Here is a 20542-nt window from a genome sequence, read left to right as displayed (position 1 = left end):
GGATAGTTGGCACTTGAAGAGAAGAGGAACCATTGGAAATGTGGGTATTTAGTTACAGAGGCTTCAGCAGGAGAAGGAGAGAAGTAGTCTTAAAATGACGCTTGTTCTTTTTTTGCTCTCTGAGTTGATCCAATGGAAGACGACGCTTTGTAGTTTAGAGATACCTTGGGATTTTTCTTTGTGTTACTCTACGCGTCTCGACGAAGACAAAAGGAGCGTTCAGACTTTGTGGGAATGCTATCACGCCAATCATGTTGCAGAAGCGCATAATTGATTTCAACACGACTTTCGGCAAACCAAGACATTAAGATTCTCCTGAGGTAGTACGCATGTTGGCTTGGGTTTTGTGGATAGACTTGACCATTCTCGTAGGGACCAATCAAGAACTGGTATAGCGATCGGTCTAAAGCCGCTAGCGCTGCGTTTATCAGAACAACGACTCCACATATATCAGAGCACGTTTGTATCGGATAGTTGCGGCATCTCCAGTCACACATATGGCCTAACCGCGATGTAGCCATGGAGTGGTGATCAAAGAAGAGATGCGTATCATCACACCTTTCAATACGATGAATGTGGCTGATGTAACGGTTGACCGCATCAATAATATTGATGGGGGTTTCCAGGCCAGCGTGTCGCAATAAAGGATTCGTTTTGAAGCTAATATTTTAAACGAGTGCTTCGACTTAATCACTGAAACAAGCGCTTAGGCTTAATCAGTAAACGAGTGCTATATTCTTCAGACGATCTCATTAAAGTCTTCTTAGGAGCATGCATTTAATGTCAGACGATCTCATAAAAAGTGTAGTTAACCAAACCGTAAATTGAAAGCTAAAACTGATTTTACATCCTTTTTCCACTGCGGGAGTGCGGGACCGCGGGAGCAGTAGTTTTATCTGCATTTCATATTCATTTTTTTTCCACTTCGGGAGTGCGGGACTTCGGGAGCAGTAGTTTTATCCCCATTTCATATTCATCCTTTTTCCACTGCGGGAGTGCGGGACTGCGGGAGCCAAAGATTACCAGCTCAAACTTTCATCGACTTCGGGACTGCGGGAGCATGCATTTAATGTCACGCAATCGTGGTCGGGTATTCTGAAGTTTAGCCGGCATTTCTCTTCGGTGTATTTCATTTACAGAAGGATTCAATTCCGTATATGTACAAACGCATTTTCCACTAAAAGCTAAAATGAAGCCGGCGTTAATCTTTTGGAGTTGATTAGTGTCCAGTGCATTTTCGGTTTAGGATACCATTCTCGTCACCAGAGCCTCGGGTCGCGTCAAGAGAAGAGCTCTGGGGTCGAGATTGTTTGGAAGACGCGCTGTGGATGAGCCGCGAGCTTTATTTGGTCAGCTCTAAAGGTTGAAATACCATGCGCAAGTTCTCAAGGGCCCGTAGTTAGTTTATGTTTGATTGGCGGTTTCTCACAGGCTGATATGCGTAGGCGTTGTCCCATCCCATAATACTGTTTTACTTTTTAAACCAGTGCATCAAAAGAATGGTAGCCAAATGGCGTCTTCCTTTCTAGAAGACCTATTCGAGAAAGAAGTAGATGAGATGGAGGTCAGTGCTATGGTGGGATCGCTGGAGAGCCAGCTGGCATCGACAGCGATCCCCAGATCTCATCATAATGAAGTCAAACCTTCAGTAGCAGCTTCCAAGGCGAGCCCTAAACTAAGCAAGACGCCAAACCAAACGAGCCCAATTCATAATCAAACCGCGACTGGAGTTCGTACGGGAATTCCTTCATCTCCGGTCCTCAGTACTGGTGGAAACTCTGCGATTACTACTGTTATAAACATTGCACCTCGTCCAACGGTAACCACAGCAGTTCCTTTAGCTCCGCGGCCAGCAACTATGGCTGTACTTGCCCCAAACTCTGGTTTTGCGGGAGCCCCTCGCTTCGTTACAACTATGATCAACGCGGACATGGTTAACCGGGGCATAAATTTGATCGGTCCTCAGCAAATCGCGCTAGCTCCACGTGTTGTTACGGGAAATGTGAATGTATCAGGAAATCCTCAAAACATTGCAGCGCCACGAATTATTCAACAAATCCAACCTCGAGTCGCAAACATGCCCGTTCGCCCCGTTTCTCCACAAGTTGTTCTGCAACAAGCGGCGACCAGCTCGTCAATCCAACAGGACAAGAAAGTGAATATCTTACAAACGCCGATTCGACCTGTTCCAGCGAGTGTTAGCGTTTCGCCAAATGTTCCAATTAGGACTACACTGACCCCAATTCGGCCTCAAATAAGTACAATACCTCAGGGAACTATCACCTACAGACTTCCTTTGAACCAAGTTGCTGTTGCAACCCCAAAAACCGAGATCACGTCGACTGTGGGCACCGTGACTAAAAATTCGAACACTTCAACTGTAGCTATGCGTGTTACTCCACCCGTTACTGCAGCAGCACCTCCACCGCAAGGTGTTAACAATGTCAGCATGGCTGGAGGTCAAGCCAAACAACCTCAGCAGTCTAATACACCGCCGACGGTTGCACATTCCCAGCCACAGGTGAATGTGACCCAATTTGAACATGTTAAGGAACAAGCACTTAAACTAAAAAATTTCTTTAGCAACTTGATAAGGCTTGCATCAGATCAAAAGTCACCTGATGTTGGTAAGACTGTGAAAGAACTGGTGCAAGGTGTCATGGTGAGTCTGTGTTGCCTGGAAGCTACACAGTAATATATCATTGTTATCTTTGTGGATTGATGGGAAGTTAGTGCAGTGGGCAGTCATTGTGCATGCACTTCTGTGTTTTTGTGACAGTATGTGTGTCATGCAAGCAGTAAAGCTACAAGCCCTGCAAGAGTCGGAAGTCATGAAAGATTTGTGATGGAAAAAAAGAGCCTGTATCCAAGCAACCCCTTTTAAAATTTCAATGGGCCTTAATCACACACCGGCCGTGTTGAGTCCAGAGGGATTGAAGACTTTTGTTTCGCCCCACTGAAACTCCTTCCCAAACAACTCATGCTTGGTGTACGAAATCTATTGTCTATGACCAATATGGCCGCTCCGTGGAGAAGGCCCATTCCATGCCACCTTTTTTTATTGTTTCAAGTAACCAAACAAGAGAATCGCTCCTAGGCCAACCCATAATCTTGTTTTAAAAGTACACTGTAGGTTACACTTGGACTTATGGGGCACTGCATTTCATAATTTTATTTGATAAATGTGTGGACACGAAGAAAATTATGGAGGCTTGAAAGGGTTTTTAGCTGAGCATGTGCGCATAAGTTACGCATGCAATATTCAACTTAGCTCGGTGACCTGGTTTTTTGCTTAAAAGTAATATTAATTTTGTTTCTTGGAGTTCTTAAAGACAGTTTTTCAACAAATTCAGAATAACTCAAGTTCTACTCAATAAAGAATTCAACGTGGTTTTCAAAAAAAATTAGGCCACTAGTTTTCAAGATATTTTGGGAAAACTGAATTTTATTGCGTCTTTGATCAGTGCTGTACCGTTGCCATGGTAAAAGTTGAGATCTTACAGACACCCTTAAAAATTTCCTGGCAATGGTATTGGTCAGATATCAAAGTGTTTTTCCTACTGAAAGGACCGACAGTGTTGTAATCGTTTACCATTGGAAACTCCCTATTACCTGTGGGCTTGTCTCAAACTCGCAAACTGACCAACTCCCAGTTAGGTTGATAGACCAATTGGCTGAGCGCTGCGTCGGGATCACAGAGGTCATGGGTTACTGCTTAACCCATTGACGCCTGGGAGGTTCCCCACTGACAAGTAAAACCATCTGGCGTTAGAGTAAAGTACTAAGTGTGGCTGGTTTAGGCCAGTTTACGGGTGAAAGGGTTAGTTTTTCAGTGAGAGATTGATGGGACAGTTTTTCAGTGAGAGTTATTAGGTCATTGACTCCTGGGGGTTCCCCATTGACGAGTAAAATTGTCTGGCGTTAGACAGAGTAAAATACTAAGTATGGCCGGTCTAGGGGTGAAAGAGATAATTAACACTGGTGCACAACTGCCATGATCTAGAAATCTTAACATGAATTTTGGGACATATCTGAAGTACAGAGGCTTGTTCAGACTTATTATGAATGTGATCCTTATTGTGCAAGTCTCTTTACTCCCAGCATTAAGAAATGGCATTACTCCAAAGTAAAGTGGTTTGCAACAGTTTTACTGAAAAGGTGGTCTTCTGGTAATAACAACGACGGCATTATTGATTGTGCTCTTGTGTGTATTAGATTTGTTTGAAAACTGATTTAGCTTGGTTCTGCGGATTGCAGAATGCAAAAAGATGCCTTCAAAGCAGACTCATGAATTACAGTGAAATTCTGTTTTGCATGCTTCTTGACTGTATGTCGTCTTCAGATGAATAAGGTTTTTGTACTTGCTGTTTCTTAGGCAGAAAACATGTACCTTTTGTTTCAGGAAGGAAAACTTACTGAAGAACAGTTTGCAACAAGTTTGCAAGCGACACTCAATTCACCGCCTCAACCAAATCTCGTGGGCTTTTTAAAGGTAGGTTATAACAAAATTTAAGTGCTGACTGGTTTTGTTGTTTACCTTGATACAAGAAATGCTGATGCCATGAAATTGTAATGAATTGGGCAAGTCATGTCATCTACTTAAGGCCTCTGAGAGTCCACGTGTATGTTACTTGCATGCTTGAAAACTCTGATTATTTGCTACAGAAAGGCTGGCTTTCATATTTTCCTCCATTTAATCTGTGGTTTTGTGTGTGTGTATACAATGTAGATGTACTTCATCCACTTCCTTGAAGAGGCTTTTAGTCAATTTCAATTTGTTGAAATTGACTCAAAAATTCTTCATGAATCCCATCTCTCTGGAAGCAGATATACCAGGTAGCTATTTAGAAGCGCAGCCAAGAAGTCAGTATGGGGACTCCAGCCAGTACCTGACTGGAACCTGGCCCCAGTTGTTCAAATGATGGATAGTGCTATCCAGCAGATAAACACTAGCAAAACCAATTGAGTTATCCAGTGGATAGTGATTTATCCAGCGGATAGCACTATCCATCGTTTGAACAACTGGGGCCTGGGGTCTGGTGGCATAACCTCCCGACCACATTGCCTCTGTTATCCCATTATTTGCAAGGTTTTTATTCCTCCTTTTTTTTGTCAAATACAGAAAACATTACCATTGCTACGTGCGCAGTCAAGATTAACGCAGTCAAACACACCTCAGAAAATACTCCCACAGCAGTCCATCCAACAAAAGCCAGGGACACCAGTCCATGGTCTCTCTCAGCCAGGACAAAAGCCCAATGCAGCACAGGTCCAAAAACTCCATATTGTTTCTCAGCAAGGCCAACAAATGTTGAAACAAGTCATTCTCACCCCAGCACAACAACAGCAAATTCTAAGGCAACAGCAACAGCTTAATGCCCAAAGAGTGCTTTTGAGAACATCGGCGGGAACAGTGTCTGCCTCTGGTAATGTCACTGGTGCGCAGAATGTGGTCATGGTGCGTGCTGCGCCTGGAACTGTGGGAACTAAAATGGTTGTGGCTCCTGTGAAAAGTCAATCAGCAACAACCGCTGCATCAGCAGTAGCTGCTGATAAACTTAAGCCTAAGGGTTTCACTGGAATTAGCAGGTGAGGCACCAGAGATTGTTGACGTTTGCAGAAGAACCCAGAGGAGATTAAGTGCATGCTACTTGTGCAAACAAATGCGCATGCCTTCAGTAAGGAGTTTGAGCAGCAAACACTCCAGTAGCTACTTTTTACACAAAAAAGAACAGTCCTCTTGCACATTGTCACAATAACTTTGTTAACCTCCAGTCTTTTGGATTGAAACATGTAGAGAGAGAAAAGGCCATTTGCTAAAAACTGGTCATGTGACCAATAAATGGTAAACTTGAATCTGGGGCTTTATTAAATCCCAGAAATTAAAAGCTTGCGTTGCACTTAACGAGAATGCAACCTTTAAGAGAAATATCATTTAAGGTCAAGGTGTTACGACCATTTTATTTCAAAACTTTGTGAAGAAGTAAGAAAATTTCATACTTTGTGAAGAAGTAAGAAAATTTTTGTTGGGCAGAGATTACCAAGGAATTTACCAAAATGGGTGGCACAAAGCTAATGTTTTGTGGTGTTAACCTCCTTGTTCTGTTAACTTCTCTGTGGCCAATGGCTAAGTTATGTCTGTCACCCAATTCTATGACATTCAAGGCTTTCTCTGTAGAGGCATTTAGGGCTTTAGCTTTATTTGTGTTTCTTTCTAAAGTAGGGCATGTTTGCTTATTGTTATTGTGTAACTGTGTATACCTATTTGCTGGCCTACCTACAGTTGTAGCAATTCAGCTATCGCTGCAATTGGGTAAAATAGACAAGCATCTAGTGGAAATGACAAAATCTAGATGCAACAAACAGTACTAATCATATGGATGAGCTGTAAATGCTGTTTTATGATACCTGTATCTGTTGAATTTATCTACTCTCCTTATTATTTCAAAACTGAGTGCAATAACCTGATGACTCCCTGCGGTAGACCTCCATTGAAGGTGGAAACAAAATAATAAGACCCAGTAAAACCAATTGACTCACCACAGATGTGTCCAGAAATGCATGAAATTAGATGCATGCAGATTTCAATATTAAGCATCTCAAAGTGTTTCCGTTGCTCTTCTCCGCAACATCAACATCACTGATGCCTCTGACATTGACAATTAGCATTGCTAAGCCTCAAGTAAGGATAAAGAGCTGCGTTTACCCTGACCCAAAAATAACGCTAACCTTTACCCTTACATTATTGTTGGAAATAGATTGCAAATGCTTAGACTTAAAGGGATACTTCTGTGCTGGATGTCAAAGTTGGGTGCAAATCTAATTATGCGCATTTCTGGACACAAGTGGCTTGCCAAATAGCCCAGATGTTAAGCCAAAAATCGTTGGCTTTTTGACAAAAGCATGAAACTTGGCAGGATGATACAATTGTAGGTACTGATCATTTTCTGATATAGGGCCAGCGACGAATCGCCTTTTTAAGAGGATAAATAGGCGTGGGGAAATTCACGTGATTCTAGCCAGCTTGAAAATGAGGCTGAAATAAAACAATTGTGGAGTTTTCCCTTACGCGCAAATACACGTCAGAGACTTGTTGTTTAGCTGAAAAACAAAAAAAAGGGACAGAAACCACCAATGAGAACCAGTCCTCTCGGACGCACATGTTCTAGAGCTATAGTTTACTAATAATTAGTTTAGAACTGAAGAGATATGCAAAAATTCTTTTTCTGAGAATAATAAAGACTTTTCAATGTTCTTGTTTTGTCTGACCCCTTTAAATTTTTAAAACTAAAAAGAGCCATACTTACTTTGAATGGTTCTCTAGCTTGCTTTTTTGATGTTCCGATTGGGGAACCAGATTGAAAGTCCTTGCAGATGCTTGGGAACTAGTGTTTCATTGCGAGGCATTCTGGGACAGAAAGTGAATTGGAAAAAAATGGCGGGATTCAAAATCACAATGCTAACCTTAGGACCCCCTGTTCCCTCTGGAACCCTCAACCTTTGGTTAAAGGAGTCTTAGGGACTCCAAAAGGAAACTATTGAAGGAAAACCCTGAATTTTTTTTTTCAGTAAAAATTTTAGTTTTCACAATTAACAGTCATTGGTAATTATCAGAGTAATAAAAGCATCTTTATTGCATAACATTTTCAATAATTTACCTGTACTGTTACCTGTCACATGGTCTATCACGCCACTGCGAGAAAGAGAGTTTACATTTTTACGCTATATACTAATTCACATGACTCCAGCAGTGTTTTTGCAGGTAGAAATTTTGCTTTTCACTGCAAACTGTCCTTGATAATCATCAAAGGAATAAAAAACATCTTCCATTTTCAATAGTGTGTGTCACATGGTCTATCACGTGACTATGAGAAAGAGAGTTTACACTTTTACACTATATTTGCTGGAAGCAATTAATCATCTTGGTAATGGCCTCCACAGTTGCATTTTGGGCTTGCATTGACCAGTGCATCCTTTCTTGCACCCACAGTGAATCAGCTCATAACAGGATTCTTGCCCTTGTGGTAGAACTGTCCACACCAGCTTCCATTCACTTTCTTCTCTTCTCCAACCCCATTCTTGTCGACTTGGAATCTGTGGTTTAGCAATCAAAGCACTTCCCCGCACATGTTCGGCCTGATAAGCAGTACACTTCATGTGCTGCAAATGGGAAGCTTGAGTTGACAGAATGTTTTTGATAGCCCTTGATTTCTTTGAGAAGTCCTCTTGTCTAGCTTCATTCACTGTTAATGCTGTGCTGGTTCTGCTGTAGAGAAGAACAACAAATCTCTCAATCATCAAGGACACTCTCTGGAACTGGAGATAAGTGAGCTAACACATGACTTACTGCAGGGAAGACACTCCAGGTATCCCAAGCTGTTCATTTGCCTTTGCCAGAAAAAATGGAAATGGTGTTGCAACCTGTTAGGGCATGCAGCATTGGAAAGAGCCTTGGCCTTCTGTGGTCCAAGCGGAGCAGCAATGTCATGTATTGCCAGGTACCTGAAATGTTTACTGGTGCCTTTGGAAATCCAAAGCTCATCAACATCAATATCTTGCATCTTGGAAACAGAAAGAAACAAAACATCTGTATCAATGGTTCTGATCGTGACCTTCCGATATCCACACTGCGAAGCAACGTACACGTACAGTACGACGTGTGTATCAGCTTCTTTGTGGGTACAGACTTCCATGTCATCTCTTCTTGGTGAAAACGTGTTCCTCTTATGTAGTGCACAGTTCTTTACCTCTTACGTGAAAAGATTTCACTTGCTTTACCAGGAAGTGGAAGAGCTCTGTCTTGTTCTCATTCACACGTAAGAAACTTCTAGTTCTTCGGAATCTGGGAAGATGATGTTACCCTTTTACATGTACCAGAGCCCCTCCTCTCTCTGGTAGCTGCCTTTAGACTATCCTGTCGATTAACATCCCAGATAATGTCAACTCTTTTGACTAGTTGAAGCTGTTTCATGACGTATGGCATGAAAACATTGTCTGCATATTCTTGAAGCACTCTTGCTGCCCCGGGCAATGCCATTTGCACCACAACAGCTCCATCAAGTATTGCAACGTCCACTTCTGGGGATTCTGCAGTCGACACACAAGCCTTTTCCATGCACTTCACGAGATCTGACTTCTGGCCTTCTCTCAATCTACTAGCCTGCGCCAGAGATGGGGGCCACTGATGATTCTCATGTTTATAGAATTCTTGGAGGTTTCCTTCACGACTTTGACAAGAAATGTATAGTCTGGAGAATAGAGCACAATCATCCTTTAAAGCTGCAACTTGTACTTTCTTCTGGTCTGATTTTTGTTCTAAAGGGCTTTTAAACAATGTAAGCTTATTCTTGGTTGTAAATGAAGTAAACTCCTTGGTCCTTTTCTCAAATCATTCTTCAACAATAATGTACTGTACGACGGCATTTTCAACAATAACTTTTGAGTCTAGCACAAACAGATCTTTGCTGTCTTCTTCAAACGGATTTCCCACTTCCTCAAATGAAGACACCAGGGATGCAACTTCCTTCTTAAACAAAACCTGTACTCCTGGTACTTGCTCGTGGTGGCGTGTATCTTCCTTTGTGACAGAAGGAATGGATTCTTCACACTCTTGTGTCATCCTTGCAAGCTCAGGTCCTGCAAGCATCTATCGCAATAAAGCGCCAGGGCTTTCAGTTAGGCCGACGGCCCCACCATCTCATCATCTTTAACGAAGGTGTTAGCTTGCTCATGCGCATGATCCAGTGCTATGGATGAAAATAATTTGTACATCACAAAGGCTCCCTCACTGAACTGTTGGAATACCTTTCGATGTTTAGATGATAGGATGCACATGTCTCTGACATGGACAGACAGCCACCGGGCGTAACTGATGTGATCCAAGGACAACATCCATGGTGCAAGTTGGCCAAGTGATTCAATGAAGTGCTTGAAGTTCGCTTCTCTTAGAGAGCGGACAAACTGCAACACACAAAGTTCCAGTTCTAACACTCGACACCAGGAGAGAAATTGAGGGTGCTCAGTAGACATTTTATTCTTCCAATCTTTAAAACCCAGCAGTTCAATGCCATTGTCAAAAACTTGCTATTTGCTATATGCCCTCTGTAGCAAGATGTAAAGACTTGCTGCTGTAATCTGGTGGGCTTGTCTTGTTCGTGTGAAGTGGGAGGCTTTAATGAAGGAGTCAGCGCACCTATAGATGTATTCCCCAGCATCCACTATTACACTTGTCAAGCCAGTTTCCAAGAACTTTGAATGCAGCCATTTCGATGTTAAGGCTACCTAGCGCGATAACGAACTGATTCTCGCAATATGATGCTGGCCAGTTCCATTGAATTTGCTTTGCAGTAGCAAATGAAGGCTGGATGATGATGGCGGACTGGGGCCAAAAAAGCATGATGGTTTTAAACAATGGATAGAGATGTGGAGGAAGAACAAATCATCAGTGCATTAAAGCTATAAGTTAAATATAAATGGGAAAAATGTTGGCCGTTTACGTTAAATTAAATGTATTTTTCTTTACAGATGTATCCGTGACAGCCACATCTTAAATTTTCTATGGAAGCATTTAAAAATACAGTTTTCTTGATTTTTGACATAATTATATACTAAAAAAATATTGTATATATAAAATAGTAAGTCTATGAATGGGTACAATTTTTTTATTTAAATATTCTATCACTTACATACAGTTTTTTAACTGAAATATTCTATCACTTACTGCTTCTCATAGTCTGCATGTTTCCTTGCAGTCACATGATAGACCATGTGACACACATTATTGAAAATGTTATGCAATAAAGATGCTTTTATTACTCTGATAATTACCAAGGACTGTTTATTGTGAAAACTAAAATTTTACCTGAAAAAACAATTGTTTTATTTCAGCCTCGTTTTCATGCTGGCTAGATTCATGTGAATTTGGCCACACCCATTTATCCTCTTAAAATGGTGATTCATCGCTGGCCCTATATCAGAAAATGATCAGTACCTATAATTGTATCATCCTGCCAAGTTTCATGCTTTTGTCAAAAAGTGAACGATGATGCCATTTTTTGGGCTTAACAGCTGGACTAAAAATGGAAAGGAATCAGAGAGCATTCTTGCCATTCTATTCAGATATTATTAAGTTTAATTTTATTTGGCTGTTGTTATAGTAGCGGGGATGATGATATAAATGATGTCACTTCCATGGCTGGAGTTAATTTAATGGTAAGAAGTTAGAAAAAAGAAAGTAAAATCTACCACATTTCATTAATTTTAATAAGGGTAGTCCTTCAGAACTTGTGTGGTTGGACTTAAGGCATATTTCTGAATACTGGAAGAAAGACCCCTAGTAGCTGGTTGTTTGAATAACGAGTTATACATAGTGGACAAAAAGCACCTTCCCTTAGACCAAATGCAATGTTTCACAATGGTACGGTATTTAACATGGGTCACATTTTATTGGGATTAATTCTTTTCAGCTACTTGTGTGTTTGGAATTTTTGGTTTCTATCGGGTGAAAGAATTTTTGTTTCTATTGGTTGATCATAGCTTTAAACCTGCTCTCAGATAGTTTCAAACCAGCTCAAAACAATCAGCTTTCATTTTTTTGGGCTTCGGTAAACTAATCAGCCGTGGCTCCGGCTCCTGGCACCAGTTGCTGGTATAGATTACTCCCTGGTATAGATTACTCCCTGGATTTACTGTGTTTTCAACAAAAAATATTTGGGAAAGTGTCAAATTGAAAAACAAATAAAGTAGAAATTTTTAACATGCGTTCATTTCATTTTTTACAGGAAGAAAGCCAAAGAATTTTGGCCATAAATTCAGAGTTATTAAGCACCCAGACAAGAAGCTGTAAAGACGAACCGTTTTTAAATGTGTCACCTCTCCAGAAAAAATTAGAAGCATTAGGTTAGTTTACAAGCTTCTTCAAACTCCTTTGTCATTGTGAAGATAGGTGGTTTAACATAAATGACAACAAGGTACGAATGAGTTGTTGTTCTTGATGTGGAAAGCTGCAAATTGCTGTATTGTTTTATTTGAGTTTTCGTGGTAGAACGTGGTTTAAAAAATAACAGCATGTAATGATCTGTGGGCAAATGACAAGGTCACAGACAAGAAACGTGCATGAAATCCTTACAATTATTATCCTTGTCAATTTTTCATATTGTTTATCAAGTCCTACGAAAGACCGTGCTTGCTGGATGCAGTCAAGTCATCCACTGAGACAACAGAGCTTAAGTAAAATGCTGTATTAAAGTTCTCACTCCAAGGAGTTAATGGAGGGGAGATAGCTTTTGAGTGGCTAAGGACGGTGCCTACTATTGTTATTGCGCATACTTTCTGCGCATCTCGAGATACTCGGATTTCCTGTGGGTAATGCGTATTAATACAGAGATATTTTTGCGTGGTTCAAAACCATGCGGAGAAAGCACAATTTAGCAAGTGCTCTTGGTATCCAAAAAGAAAATTGGGGGTAACCACGCATTTTTCAGAGATAATTAATCTTCAATTTGGAAAAGAACGGCATACATTGCTTTGTATTTTAAAGCTTTTTACAAATATTGTTAATTAATTATCTTCGAAAAATGGTTGGTTACCCCCAATTTTCTTTTTGGATTTCAATAACGCTTGTTGAGATCTGCATTTCCCGCATATTAAATAAACCGCGCAAAAATACCTTTGAATTAGTAGGCACCGACCTTAACTCAGGTCCTAAATTGCTGTGGAACGAGTGCTTATTGTAACTTACAGGGTGGCGGTACCTTGAATCAATTAGATGGAGGTATGCAAAGATGTTTACATGTAGAAATGATCTGTGCTCTCTCTTGTTTTCTTGCAGCAAGTAAAAATGGGTTATCTGATGTGTCCCAAGATGTCCTTAGTTTAGTATCACATGCAGCAGAACAAAGATTAAGAAACATTTTAGAAAAAGTATCCACATTAAGTTTGCATCGACTAGAAGTTTATAGGGTATGTGAAAGTAGCACGCATGTACTTGTTTATTTGAAGGTCTTTTTTTTCCTATGTTAATAATGTACTACTGCCTGGTAAGATGTAGAGCACTTCTGTACATGAGGCGACAGGTTCAAACACCATCAGTGCCCCCTGAAGTGACATTGTGGAGGTGGTTACACTGTAAATTCTGTTTATTCTTAGACATTGTCATCAGGGAAATTGTTGTTTTTAATTTTTGCCTCATTAGAGCGGTTTTCAAATTAGTGTCGTAAAACCAAAACCAAAGTTATTACTTTGGCCAATGAAAAAGAACGGAGACAATCTAGTAAACCAATCACAGATCGAAGTAATTACATGTAGCCGACACAAAGCGCGGGAAAATGTGCACGCGCAAGCCACGATTGGTTTTGGTTTCACTTCTGATTGGTTGAAAAAGTGGCGCGAGAACTTTGAATTAATCACTGAGTGAAGTAATGCAAACCTAAAGTAATTCGCTAATTACTTTCGACACTCAATTGAAAACCGCCCTAGCATGTAATAATCATTACTGGCATCGCTTTGGGAGTCAGGGCGGATAAGCGGTTATAAACGGTGCCTTCCACCTGTGCCACCCTGGTTCAACCCTCGGCGCCGAGGTCGTGTGTGGGCTGACTTTCAGTCGATCTCAATCTGACTCTGAGGGTTTTCTGGTTTTCCTCCCTTATCAATCAACTCTCAGTCAAGTACATCCGGCTGCGGGCGGATACACTCGATAGGGATAACTTGTGGTATCCTTCCCTTTCAGTGAATTGAATGAATAAAGTTGAATTTAGTTGAATTAAATTTTGTTAAAGCCTTACACAAGTGCGCTACTGAAAATTTGAGGGATTAGAAATCAAATTAAATCACAGGAAATTTAAGCAGATGGAAGGAAGCCTAGAGGAAGCCAGAGTGCTATACCTTAGATTTTAACGCTTTTTTTTTAATGGTCTAGGGCCCGTTCTAGAAAGTTCCGACAGTTTTCGGACTTATTTCTGGGAGCATTCATCTTTTTGTATCTTCAAACCGATTCGGTTTCGAGGCACAAAACTTTGCTATTCTGCGATTCTTTCAGGTCTTGTAAATCTGCTGAAAGACGAGCTTCCTAAAATGAGCAGAGTTTCGTTTCACAGTTGGCTTTTCTGGCCCGGACCGGAAAGTTACCCGGACTTTTACGAAACGAGCCCCGGGTTTACAACGTTACTCGTGCGCTATCGTTATTTTGATGTTACCGGTAACTATTTTTTATTCCTCAGGACGATCCAATGTACGAAGTAGGCCTTGACATAAGGTCACAGCTTAGAGTCTTTGAACAGATCGACGAAGTAGAACGAAAAAAGAGAGATGCAAGAGAAAGGGACATTTTAATGCGAGCTGCTAAAGTACGTAACTCCATCCACAATTGACAAATAGCAAGGAACGAGCAAGTATTTATGTTCATTCCAGCCTACTTAGTAGGCTACGGTATTGGTTAGGTATTGTTGGCGCAAAGAGAGGCAAATTAACGAGCGGCGATGCCGCGCGGAGATTGGGAAGAGGAAAACAGCGCCCCTCCCCATTCCCCACGCCAAATATAGCCGGCGAACGCAGACGTATTTCCGGCGGTTGTTTCTCTCCCCCGAAACAACCGCCGGAAATAGGTCTGCGTTCGCATGCTAAGGCTACGTTCATTCAAGATCTTTTTTTTTTCAAAACGTTCTGTGGTGAGGTGGATCCATGCCATATGTTCAATTCCGGTTTCCGTGCGTGGCTCAAAGACGCCCCCTGGTTTTTTTACCTATTGTTGCGGCCATAACATCCAAATCCTTCAATAACGTTTTTAAGCTGCTGCACGTACGGCACCATTGAAATTATGATCTGATAGTCGTGTGGCGTTTTGTGATTTGGCAGAGTCGGTCAAGGCAAGAGGATCCTGAGCAAGCAAGACTGAAAGAGAAGGCCAAACAGGTATTATAGTCTTTAAATTGGTCACACAACTTCCCTCTCTTTAATTTTTCTGCAAAGGGTAGGGCGATGGCAGCAGTTGATGCAGGCGTCTTGACTCCTTCGTTGTTCGTAACGAAGATTCTTCGTTACCGCCGCTTTTTGTTTTCCTCGTCTTTAACAGCGAAATCGGTGTCGGGTGATGTGATGAAGCTTTTTGCATCACGGACAGCGTTGCCCGCATATCGCACACCCAGCCAAAGGAAAATTTCCATGGGAAGCGTACGAGAACTTGCAGATTTCGCTCTGAAGAGTTTTTAAACACTTGGGGTTACGACATATGGTGAGACCGAGAGAATGGCTGAGGACCGGCTCGTGTGGGTTTGTGGGACAGCGGGCCTTCGCATTCAAAACGTTACTTGACGACGACGACGCCTTGCCAATAGGCCATTTTCAAAATATTAGTATTCAGCTTGATAGTGAGGCAGAGAGGACAAAAACAATAGAAACAAGTTGCAATGAATGTGAAAGATATTAGTATGTCATCCAAGGATTTCAAGCTGTCAGTGAATTTAATATATGGAAAGTGGCCTAAACTGCTAAACTATTGGGAGAAAAATTTAAGTTACATTGGGACGCTGCAAGTCGCTAGTAGCACAAGTTTGTGGTTCCTTTTTTTTTTTAACTGTTTCTAATTTTTTTCCCTTAGCTACAACAAGAGGAAGAGGAATTAATTCGCAAACGTGCAGCTAACTCAACGGCGCTGGCCGCCATTGGACCAAGAAAAAAAAGAAAATTAGACGAGGCTCTTGAAGGAGGATCGTCAACCTCGAATCCCGTAAGCTTCCCTGTCTCCTGTTTAATACTAGGAAGTTTAAGCTACAACAAGAGGAAGCTACCAACGTAGCGCCACAAAACAATAATTTTATCAGTGAAGTGCTAGCGTGGGCTGACTCGTCGAGACCGGCAACTACTCGCCTCAAATTCTTTTTTTTTTAATCGCCAGTTTATTCACTTCCAGATTCAGAGGCACTTTCCTTGATAATAAATATAGGCATGATTGATTTTTTTGTTTACTGAAAAATACCAAAAACGATCGCTGAGCGATACCTTGGCGTTGATTAGTAAGAAAAGATGAGACCCACGCCAACAAGCATTCCTTAATCTACGTCACAGTGAGCCCGTGAGGTCCTAACCAGCGGAAGGGGTGTACCAAATAAAAGTAGGATTGAAAAAATCGTAGAAAATTTGCCTCTCGCTGGAACTGAAAAATTCTTTCGCCAAAGTTCATTTTTTAATATGGACTTTCAAATAGGAAAATAAAACTTTTTAGGTTATGGGCACTTTAAAGGGGCACTCTCATGAACTGCGCATGCTCGAGTTTGTTTGCTCTCGAGCCCACGGAAAATTCTAGTCGCCATCATGGATTCACGCGTGAGTCACATATATACTCCGGAGTTTCTCGTTTGTCCACCATGGCCCTCCCCAGTGGACACCATTTTGAATTTGTCGATTCAACTTGAAAAAAGTTTACCTAACACTTTTCAAGTTTTCACAAGACGCTAGCGCATTCGCTTCTCGTGACAGTTTCCCTTTAAGCAAGGACGACGACGACGGCTTCGAGAACGTTGTCTAAAAATATTATTTCCTGTCATTGGAATATTTTTGCGATTACTCCAAGTCGATAGGCATGGACAGTGTGTCCACTTTCCAGAAAAAGAATTGGTGAGAACGGTGTGGATATTTAGAGAGAAAATTGAAAATTCATCGTCAGGTGCTCTCGTCCTCCACATGACCTCAAATTTGATCATTTCACGTCGTTGTCAAGACGAGAACGGCAAAGAAATGTATCAAAATGTAAAACGCACGTGCAGCGCGTGCAGAAGCATTGTTTTTGCTAATTAAACCTATTTTTATGTGGCTCTCTCGTAGCCTTAGTCGTCGCTTTCCTTGCTTAAGGTCCCTACTATGCAGTGGATAAGTCATAGCGAAACCAATAGACCTTATTCCAAAATGGTCGTCGTTTAAATATTCTTTTGTTTTTATTCAAATTAGCCCTTGATGCCTCGTTCTTGAGCTAAAAATTCAAAAGAATATTTTGCCTTGAACGAGGCATCAAGGTCTAATTTGAATAAAAACAAAAGAATACCTAAATGAAATATTTATTTTGGAATAATGTGTATTGCGCTATCCAATGGATAGTAATTTATCCTGTGGATAGTGTTATCCACCTTTTGAACAACTGGGGCCTGGTGTTCAAGATCCCCTTCAATTGCATCGCTGGACAATTGAACCGTAAAGGGAAAACATTTTTAACGTTAGTGCTGTTGGTAGTGTAGTGCTAAGTCCACTTTGTCTGTTACTTACCTGAAAAAGCATCTAAATCTTTGGGCTTCTTCTGCTGACTGCTTTTAGTCGCAGCTAACGAGGGTAACGACAACCGGTGCTCCGAGACAGTGAAATTAGCACCGTATGGTCAGTTCTTATGGAAGTCTGAAAATGTACTGACGCATTCCCAAGAACGATTTATTGAACTGGCCCGTTTCGTGATGTGATAACTACAGTGCGACGCGCCTTACCGTGGACACCAAACAAAGATGTGTACAAATTGTCCTCCAATCAAGATGTGTGAATTTGATTGATATTCACGCCTCCTTACAAAGATCGCGCCGTTGTAAGTTGAGCACCGTTGCATGGGTTGTTGAGTTGACGTATTTACACGTAATTGTCAAATGTGAAAGTTTGTTGGGTGGCCACGGTAAGGCGCGTTGAACTGTAATATTTTGTGAGAATAATTTCGGAGTGTTTTTTCGTCTCGTTCATGTTGCACAACTACCCTGAAAATAGATCGAAAGTTGATTGGATCGAAAAGCGTGCGGCCTGGGTGGAAAATAGCTTATACTGTGAGAGGTTGCAAGTATAGTTAATTTATAAAAGCCGGAAGTGAAATTCATTCGCTTAGGGTATGGTAGGAATATAGGTTTGAAAAAAGTCTTTCCAATTAACTATTGGTTCCTTGTCCGCTTCTCTTTTCAATTGATCCACTTCCCTTTGGTTCCATTATGTCAAAAGTATTTCCAGAACATTTTGGTCAAAAGAACACCTTATCTATCCGTTTTCGATTACTTCTGGACGGACGTGCATCTGTTGAATAAGCCCCACCGAATCCTCTTTCCCATTTGAAGAGGCAACATCGTTGGGTGTCTTCCTGTGCTGTTGTAGTTGAACCTTCATTTGTCCTTGTTGTCATGTAGGGTGTATCCTCGAACTCTTCATCTCCGTCTTCCTCTACGTTACAAGGAAACCAAAAAGACGTTCGACAACAGGTAAGAATGCTTCGAAGTTGTCTGTTTGCTTTGTCGGTTCGGTAGTTCATTCTCGGCTTGTATGCAATGTGTGTACTTTGAAACGTTGCCTTTGGCTGATTCATGTGATGAAAATGGACTCGATTGAAACAGTATAATGCATTCCAATAGATTTTTCTGTGTGAGGGGTATTTTGTTGGTGAGACAGCAACGTAAGCAACAGAGCCTCGTATTTTCCAGGTTTTCTTTGTAACTGCTTTAGCTTAAGTTGCTCTCTCAACTGCGATGATTATTGTCGCTTATGGTAAAAATAAGCATATCAACTTCTGTGCTGGTGACCTTTGACATTTACTGTGGGCTCTTGCCTGTAATTTAATTTAGCGCCTAGACCTCAGCCCCTACTCACCCAAGCCTTTTAGCCAGGCTTAGTGCATGATTTTATCCTCACGCTTCGTTTTTTTTTTTTTTTTTTTTTTTTTTTGCCAGGCCCCTCGCCAAAGAATGCGGCGAGTTCTCCTCAAAGATCTTATATTTGTTATGGAACAAGAAAAAGAAACAACCAAATCTTTATTATTGTACAAAGCGTTGTTAAAATAACACATGGCATCCCTTTCACGCCGTTCGTCGTTAAGGATCTGTGACAGCCCAAGGAAATCACATAGTTTGGAAAGGTCACTTTTGTCACGCAACTCTTCTTGGACTTTCGACGTTTCGTGACAGGCCAAGCCAAGGCCACGGTCAACCGGAGCTGCTCAAGAAGTCGCCTCTTCATGCGTTCATGTGTCTCGCAATGCGCGTGGACATAAGATTTCCGTGACCATCAAAAGCAATGGAGAGAAGGACTCGGAGAGACTGCATGTGCGTTAATACGCAGTAATTTTGAATTTGTTTCAATTCGGTGGATATTTTGTTAAAATCAATTATCAAATAATCAAAAACAGGTGCTTTAATTGCTTGTCAAGTACAAGCTTTCTTGGGGGATGTTCATAAATGAAAACACACTATGCTTGTATAAGTGAAATTCATACCACTTTTTAAATAATCCTTAGCCTTTTAATTGCAGTGTGCATTCCCTTTTTTTAGTCACTCTTCCATTGCCAAGAAATCTTTTTTTCAATCAGTTTGTGTTCCTCGTCATAAACGCAAACAACTTTTATGCATTGGAGCTGTTTTTTTCGTCGAGTGTCGTATCTTGAAAATTAAACGATTTATTTCAGCCAATCGCAATAGAGCGGTTTTCAAACGAGTGTCGTAAAACCAAAACCGAAGTAATTACTTTGGCCAATCAAAAAGGACGGAGACAATCCAGTTAACCAATCAAAACTCGAAGTACTTACACGTACCCGACACAAAGCGCGGGAAAATGTGCACGCGCGAGCGACGATTGGTTTTGGTTTCGCTTCTGATTAGTTGAAAAAGAGGCCCGAGAACTTTGAACAAATCGCTGAGTGAAGTAATCATAAACCAAAGCAATTCGCTTATTACTTTCGACACTCAATTGAAAACCGCTCTAGACGTAACAACATCGAACCATAACAGCTGCGTTTGCGCCGAATAATCCACAATATATTTTGCGGTTACCTCCGATTGGCCCGGGATGTAGGGCGAGATTTTAAGCTCACCACCTTGTGTAGTATTTCGATACCAAAACGATCGGCAAATTACTTTGTTTGGCGCCGTGTTCAAGAAACAGTGCCAAGAAATCACTTGTAAAAATTCAAATTGATGACAGAAATCTTGGCAGTGTAAGAGTTCCACATTACGAAGTCGTTTTGGCTGGTCGATCTCAAACTGTTTGGTTAATGGCGGTTGCATGTGCAGTTCCTGTAAATATGATCGGGAAAGCAATTATTTTGGTCTTGAAACTTTCGTATAGCTAAGTTATCTAGGTAGGAAAACGAACTATAAACAAGTATCTCCTTTTCACGGTTCAGTTCACAAATTACCTGTCGTGGTAGTTAAATAAAAAGGTGCATTTCTTTAAAATTGTCATAAGTAATGCCAGTGCTAAGATCGGCGCCAAACGCACATGCAAAATGGACATCAATTACCTGTTACGGAATCCACCTCTCCGCTTCCGTTATTCGTCTATTCGTGACGCCATTAGGTATTTGTGTGGAGTGGTACTGAACCGAGTAGTGGTTTGTTCAGTTGGTTGAGCATAGTGCTGTTATGTCTAGGTTTGACCCTAATCGCTCTTCTCCCCAACTTCCACATCACTACCAGGGCCCGGTTGTTCGAAAGCCGATTAACGTAATCCAGGATTAGCGTTAACATTTGTTTCATGTTTTCAACTTTTTGGTGAAAATTTCTTCTGTTTTTCACGATTGGCTTCTTATAATGTAAAGATT

General features: G+C 41.1%; 1 protein-coding gene across 1 annotated transcript; it reads left to right on the top strand.

Moving 5' to 3' along the window:
- The first annotated feature begins 1407 nt into the window (after positions 1–1407).
- Positions 1408–20170, top strand: LOC137994590 (transcription initiation factor TFIID subunit 4-like). Its single transcript, XM_068840197.1, has 11 exons — positions 1408–2662; positions 4403–4492; positions 5123–5589; positions 11157–11211; positions 11781–11898; positions 12830–12960; positions 14220–14345; positions 14854–14910; positions 15596–15724; positions 18141–18212; positions 18678–20170. The coding sequence occupies exons 1-11, from the start codon at positions 1511–1513 to the stop codon at positions 18786–18788; spliced, it is 2508 nt and encodes an 835-aa protein (XP_068696298.1). The 5' UTR covers positions 1408–1510; the 3' UTR covers positions 18789–20170.
- Positions 20171–20542: the final 372 nt, after the last annotated feature.

The sequence above is a fragment of the Montipora foliosa genome, chromosome 1 (genome assembly GCF_036669935.1).
Source record: "Montipora foliosa isolate CH-2021 chromosome 1, ASM3666993v2, whole genome shotgun sequence".
Lineage (NCBI taxonomy): Eukaryota > Metazoa > Cnidaria > Anthozoa > Scleractinia > Acroporidae > Montipora > Montipora foliosa.
This window is presented reverse-complemented; position numbering and strand designations above follow the sequence as displayed.

Coding starts and splice junctions, on each gene's coding strand:
- LOC137994590 (XM_068840197.1), top strand. CDS start 1,511: ATGGCGTCTTCCTTTCTAGAAGACCTATTCGAGAAAGAAGTAGATGAG. Junction 4,493..5,122: donor ATCTCGTGGGCTTTTTAAAG/GTAGGTTATAAC, acceptor TGTCAAATACAG/AAAACATTACCATTGCTACG. Junction 15,725..18,140: donor GATCGTCAACCTCGAATCCC/GTAAGCTTCCCT, acceptor GTTGTCATGTAG/GGTGTATCCTCGAACTCTTC.